Consider the following 6,835-nt stretch of genomic DNA (forward strand, 5'->3'; position numbering starts at 1 on the left):
ATTGCGGAGCGTCCCCTCTATAGCAGCATGAATACGACTAGCTGGCGCCGTGTGAAAACACACGCGGGAGAGGAAGACGGGTTTTCGGTGGGCCAGGGCGGTCGGACGCAGGCGTGGCAACGTCCTGGTCGCCCGCAAAGCCCAACCCCACTTTCTCCAGTTTGCTAGAAAAAGTACGTCCAGACCTCTCGTTGAATTGATACAGGACCGCATTGGATGGTACAACACGTCTGGACTGCGCGGTCTAGACATATGCGGGCGGTTGAGGGTCCGCGTTGGAGATGCCCTTAGGCATAAAAGCAAATGCACAATTGGTTCAACTCCTCATAGGTGTGAATGTGCATCGCTAGTTTTTCAATATTAATACAACATTTAGTTATCTCTATACATTTCTTCATGTTATTTTTTCCTTGGAAAAATCAACCAACGAAGTAGGAACAACTACTTTGTACAACCTTTTGTGGAAAATAATATGTTTATTATTGGAACATATATTGAAATACAACAAACAAACATAATAGGATCTGCCTTGGATCGGAGATAGTTTTGTTCAAGTAGTAATATGTTCAATATTGGAACATATATCGAAATAAAACAAACCAATATAATAGGATCTGCCTTGGATCGGAGATAGTTTTTTTCAAGTAGCATGCGTGAGTGAATTGTATATTTCATTTGGGTCTAATATACATATGTATTTGATATCCAATGGATTTTTGTTGTTGTACATACATCACACATCGAATGGATTAAAAAACACAATTTGGAATTTGCAAACTATAGAGTTGTAGGAGATAGACTCCCTATTATAAAAGTTACACACATTAGCAGCAATACTACCTCAAAATAAAATACATGTGGTACCGAGGTTCAGAAGGAACAGATGTAACTGCATGTAGTAATATATAGATCATCCTACATGTTTAGTCATCTTGCATAATAGGAACTTCCTGGGTTTATGGGATGGTTCTCACTTTGGTCCATTGGATACCCACTTAATTCTATTTCATAACCACTAGTAGATTCTCCCCCAAGAAGATTTTCTTCGTCCATCTCCATCTCAAGTTGTACCCAAGGATGTAGTGAAAGTTTTCTCAATCTATTTAGCTCATCGGCGACATCTTTCATTGATGGTCTGTTGTCACCGCACATTTCTAGACATTTCTTAGCCAGGTCTGCAAGTCCTCGCAGCAACTCCATACTTGCTTGACCTTTCACTTGGCTCACCAACACATCTTCTAGATTATTCTCCCTCATAGCAGAAAGGAAAATCAATGACAAGCTTCTTGGCTTCTCAGTCCCCTCAAGCTTTAGTGGCAACTGGCCGGTGAGGATCTCTAAAAGGATAACTCCAAAACTGTACACGTCGCTTTTGTCTGTTAACTGGCATGTTTGCATGTATTCAGGATCAAGGTAGCCACATGTACCTTGAACCATTGTAACAAACTGCTCTTTGTCAGATGGGGCTAATATAGAGGCTCCAAAGTCTGACACTTTGGCCATATAGTTATCATCAAGCAAGATGTTGGAAGTTTTCACATCACCATGAATAATTGGGGGAGACGCGTATGAATGTAGGAAGCTGAGACCTTCGGCTGCTTCATGAGCGATCCTTAAGAGAGTGCTGAAGGAAATTTGCAATGCCTGGTTCTTGCCATGGATAAGCTCAAACAATGTACCATTTCGGACAAACTCATAGACTAGAATAGGAACTTCCACCTCAAGGCAGCAACCCAAGAGTTTAACAACGTTCTTGTGATTGATTTGCGATAAAATGAGCATCTCTTTCCCAAATTCCTTCTTCTGCCTTTCATCAACTATTCCACATCTTTTAACTGCAACTGGCGTGCTGCTCTTTATTATCCCTTTATAGACTGTTCCATGGCCTCCTTTTCCAAGTATTCTACTAATGTCAAAGTTATCAGTGGCATGTCTGAGTTCAGCTTCTGAAAATACATTGAAAGAAAGACCTTTCTCTGATCTCATCCTATCAAACAAAAGCAAGCCTCCATGCTCGCGAAAATACTCCTGCTTAACTTTATTCAATTTTCTCTTTTGAATTGTCATTTGTCCCCAGAAGACGGAAATCATGATGATAACCATCAGACCAAATAATCCCATTGTAAGTCCTGATAACAACATTATATGAGAGAATTATTTTTGAGACCAATGGGGGGAGAGAGAGAGAGAGAGAGAGAGAGTAGAACATAGTTGGTGTAAATTAGCTAACATTAGATTGGTTTCACATTACTCTTTTATTTCATGACATTGCACAAGAGTGCGATAAAGTTAATGACCTAGCTAGGTGTTCATGTTTGTTCGGTCATTACCTATTATGAAGCCTGCATTTGGGTTGCATGTATTGCTTTCTTTGGCATATTTTTTTCCAACTCGACAAGAACATCGGTATTCTCCAGCGATATTGCGACAAACACCATCTGAAGGGCATGGATTGTGATCGCATTCATTAATATCTGCAACAAAAGTAGCCAAACAAAATAATCTAGTTTCAAATAAGATAAAGGAACCCTACATCCAATGTGCAATTTGATTGATATTAGTGCAAATATAGACCGTCACTAGCTCGGAGCTAATAATTGGTACCTTTGCATCCACCAGGAAGATAAGGGTTTCCTTCATAGCCATTGGTGCAATTGCACATGTACCCTTGGTCATTGCTGGAATTCACACACTTGCTATTGCTACTGAGGCATGCATAAGTGCCGGTCTTATTCTGTTTTGCAACATCACATGACTTGATATCTCTCACAGCCCAGTCGAGCACCACAGGCACCCGCCCATCATTTGTGCCATTGAACTTGTTGGTGGTTATGTACTTAGTGCTGAACCTGAATGACGCTGTTTCCATCAACACTGCATAGCTGCACCGATTGAACTTCCATATCTGACTATTGTTGACCGTGCTAAAAAAGGTTGTTGCGTAGAAGTACATCCTCTTCGGTATCGTCGTCTGGGAGCATCCGATACCGGAGCAAGATCCATCAACTAGGTCCGACTGGTTGCGGCACGCCGCGGCACCATAGCCTTCGTAGCCTGTGCCATCACGGTCCGAGATGGAGGCCAGGGCGTTGCAGCCGATGACCATGAATCTGTTCTGGACATCAGAGAGGCGGTATGGAGAAGAAACGCCTTCATTGAGCCCCCCGTATCGGCCAAAATACTCCATGCTCCTGGTGGAAGTGTTGTAGCAATACCCCACGATGAAATTGAGCACTCGGGTTGTCCCTTGCTTCAAGGAGATGTCGAGGACCTCAAAGACACTCCTGAATGGCCTCTCTATGCCATCGTGGACCTTGCAGTCGAGGTGGAAGCCGTCTCCGAGCGAACAGCCTGGGTCTATACCAAATGGGTATGGTATCTCGACATTCCCACACTGTCTTCGGCAGTGTGAACTAGGAACCGCACTTCCAGCTGGGGCATATTGTGTTGCAAGCAATATGAGGCAAAGGCCAAGTTGCAACAACGCTTGCATATTCTTCCGCTGGAGAGTCAATAAATGTGAGATTGTCAACTAAATAGAAACCCCGGTTTCAGAGAAAATAAAAAATATCTTTTCTTTGAAAAGAAAAGAAAACAAAAAACAATCGGTGGAATGAAAATAGAGGCCATGTATTTATTTTATTTTTCAGGAAAGGAGGATAGAGCCCCCATTGATTGTTGTAGATTATTACTCCAAATATGTAGGCAAAACATCGGCATATAAGTATCCTAGTATATCACAACAGTTTTTTTTTTCTTTTTTGCTATATAGAAGGATCTTAACAAACCAGGATATGTCATCAAGGCAAGAACAGATTCAATCATGTTGGTCCTAGTTGAAGCTTGTCTCGTGGACAACTTAAACTCTGCTTTCTGACCAAAACAAACTTAACTCTGCTTTGATGAACCTACTCACAGCACAGCCCCTGGTCGCAATAACAAAGGGCGCATGTGTTAAATTTAGCGTTTGCCATTAGGTGTCCTCAGCAATTCAGAGTCTTTGGAACAAATAGGCATCCAACATTCACTTAAATCAAAAAAAAAGGAACCGAATTAACGCTTGTACAAAAGACAAAACATGGTGATGAAAAATTCACCTGAAATAAGGAGGGTCAGTGCTCGTCGAGATGAACAAGTATCTCAAGGGCTAGCTCCAAGGTCTGCCTTTTGCCCACGACAAGACACGGCCGGAGATGTGTCGTGAAGAAGCCAACACCTCGGTCGAGCTGAGCCCTCTCTGTAGTATGTATGCACGTAGAGCTCTTGACGCCAACGGGCCGTGGGGAACTAGTCAAGGCATGACCACACATGGGCACGTGGTGGCGGCCGGACCTCCCTCGTGCTTAACTCGCAAAAGTAAACGGTCTAGTGGTCATGATACTCCATTTTTTAAGAAAGAAGAAGCGTCTCTGAATCTTCCTACTGATTAACAATTTCCTCAGCCGGAACCAAGCGAGTTTAACACCCACCCACCGGAGTTTCAGCTAATATGCATGGCTGCATTCGATGGATTAACTGTTAACAATTCTAGGTCCCAGAATTATTAGGTGTTTCCTCTCATTCCACGGCGAGTTGATTACAGCCGTTGCAACTTGCAAAGCCCGTCCCTTCCTCTTCCTACACTTGCCACATACTGTAATAGATAACGAAAATGACCTCTATCCTGCTGGCACTGGCACGATACGTAATGCACCCTACGTGGATCCGCGTGTACCAGACGTGCACAACACTACGAAATTACCCAAAGCTTTACACGTCCATTCCTAAAACAGAAAAGTTCCTACGGATATGAATCATCAATTTGTTTCTGGTGATTATCTCTCTGCTTTCATGATTTAGATACAACTGAGCAGTGGCGGAGCCAGAAAAATTGTATTAGAGGGGCCGAGGGATGTTGAGGCATGTTAGAGAGGGCCAAATCATATAAAAACATGCTTTTAGCAGCAAATAACCATGAAGTCTGCACTGTTCATCAGTAAATTAGCTATAAATCCTTGATGTTAGGGGGGGCCAGGGCCCCTACTGGTCCCCCCTGTCTCCGCCACTGCAACTGAGGTGGAGCATCACAAACGTCGCTGCAAGACAGACAAGCAAGCGGCCCTCTCGGCCCTCTGGGCCCAGTGGTGAGGTACGGTGGCCGTGGCGGCGGTGGGTACAGAGGAGGGATCTTCAGCATGCACCCCAACAAGCTCATCGTGTGCTAGCTGACATTTTGTACCCAAAACAAACGCGCTACCAACCTACGCTACATCCCTTTTCGAAATTAAATTATTGTACAATGCCATTGTACACTTTTTCTAAAAAATAAGGGACGTGCTACGTGTCCGCCGGCTAATCTTTATCGGCGGACGCGGGCCGTCGGATTTACCACATCACACGGCCGAATGTGCCTCTATTCTGCAACACAGGTCTTGTTGCGGAATTATTTCTGCAATACGGGTCTTGTTGCGAAATTATTTCTGCAGCACAGATTTTATTGTGGATTTTTTCTGCAACATCAATTTTTTTGTATTTTTTTGTAACTGAGGTTTTGTTGTAATTTTTTTGCAACTGAAGTCTTGTTGCAGAAAAAAAATTGCAAGAGGAGTTTTGTTGTAAAACGTAGACCCGTTATAGAGTATTGCAACACTGCATATGTTTCGGAAGCATCGCTCCTGTTGCAAAAGCGAGTTTATTGAAGGATGGTATGCGGGACGCGTCTCATGCAGGGAAGGCGACGAACGCGGCCCAATTATCCGTTGGTTGATGGTAAGTGTTTCCCTTTCCATATAGTGGTGGTGGGTTTGTGCAAATGAGTGAATAAAAATGAAATGTGGTACTAGTTTTTTGATTTAGGGTCCACAGATGTGATATTTTTTTGTTTTGCAATTTATTGGCCTAAGATGCATCCCACTGGTGGAAGTTGTTAGCACGAATGTGTCCATAGGTACATGAAAAGTTGCACATCGGGTAGCACACAAAGTTCACATCTCATTGCAGGGGTAATTTTGGTGGTGAAAGCTGCACAACAACGAGTAGGGGAAAGTTGCATATCGACCGCGAGGTAGCTGGCCGGTGCGCCAGACAAAGTTGCACATCGTCTACTAGGTGGTTGGCCGGGGTAGCACACCAAGTTGCACATCTCACAGGTAGTGGTAGTTTGGGCGGTGAACATCCACGGGTAGGGAAAAGTTGCACATCGACTACGAGGCAGTTGGCCGGTGCAGCAGATGAAGTTGCACATCGTCTACTAGGTGGTTGGCCAGGGTAGCGCACGAAGTTGCACATCTCACGGTCAGTGATAGTTTGGATGGTGAACATCCAAGGGGAGGGAAAAGTTGCACATCGACTACGAGGCACTTGGCCGGTGCAACAGACGAAGTTGCACGTTGTCTACTAGGTGGTTGGTCAGGGTAGCGCACGAAGTTGCACATCTCATGGGCAGTGATAGTTTGGGTGGTGAACATCCAAGGGCAGGGAAAAGTCGCACATCGACTACGAGGCTGTTGGCCGGTGTAGCAGACGGAGTTCCACATTGTCTGCTAGGTGGTTGGTCGCGGTAGCATACAAAGTTGCACATCTCACGAGTAGTGGTAGTTTGGGTGGTGAAAATTGCACATCTCACGGGTAGCAGTAGTTTGGATGGTGAAAACTGCACATCTCACGGGTAGAGGTAGTTTGGTTGGTGAAAACCGAACATCCACGGATAGGGGGAAATTACACATTGGCTGTGAGGCAGTTGACTGGTGCAGTTGGCCGAGGCAACAGACAAAGTTGCATATCTCTCTTGCATGGATAGTTGGGGTGGTAAAAACTGCACATTCGCGGGGTAGGAAGGAAGTTGCAAATCAACTAC

General features: G+C 44.3%; 1 protein-coding gene across 3 annotated transcripts; it reads right to left on the reverse strand.

Annotated features, from left to right (window-relative positions):
• Positions 1–745: 745 nt before the first annotated feature.
• Positions 746–4,272, reverse strand: LOC125540256 (wall-associated receptor kinase 3-like). 3 transcript variants are annotated; one of them, XM_048703842.1, is made up of 4 exons: positions 4,098–4,272; positions 2,605–3,502; positions 2,331–2,438; positions 746–2,129 (listed from the first exon to the last, which is right to left on the reverse strand). In XM_048703842.1, exons 2-4 carry the CDS (start codon positions 3,491–3,493, stop codon positions 928–930), a joined length of 2,199 nt encoding a protein of 732 aa, XP_048559799.1. In that variant the 5' UTR covers positions 3,494–3,502; positions 4,098–4,272; the 3' UTR covers positions 746–927. The 3 variants fall into 3 exon arrangements, with proteins under 3 accessions (XP_048559799.1, XP_048559798.1, XP_048559800.1); XM_048703841.1 differs by having other exon boundaries at positions 2,331–2,474; positions 4,098–4,268; XM_048703843.1 differs by lacking the exon at positions 4,098–4,272 and having other exon boundaries at positions 2,331–2,474; positions 2,605–3,515.
• Positions 4,273–6,835: the final 2,563 nt, after the last annotated feature.

The sequence above is a fragment of the Triticum urartu genome, chromosome 2, assembly GCF_003073215.2.
Source record: "Triticum urartu cultivar G1812 chromosome 2, Tu2.1, whole genome shotgun sequence".
In the NCBI taxonomy this organism is placed as follows: Eukaryota; Viridiplantae; Streptophyta; class Magnoliopsida; order Poales; family Poaceae; genus Triticum; species Triticum urartu.

What these genes read in the sequence shown, in the direction of transcription:
- LOC125540256 (XM_048703841.1), bottom strand. Translation starts at nt 3,493, where the DNA reads ATGCAAGCGTTGTTGCAACTTGGCCTTTGCCTCATATTGCTTGCAACA. An exon ending in TCTTCCTGGTGGATGCAAAG is followed by an intron (nt 2,475 to 2,604) that starts GTACCAATTATT and finishes CTTTTGTTGCAG; the next exon opens with ATATTAATGAATGCGATCAC. An exon ending in AAATGCAGGCTTCATAATAG is followed by an intron (nt 2,130 to 2,330) that starts GTAATGACCGAA and finishes TGTTGTTATCAG; the next exon opens with GACTTACAATGGGATTATTT.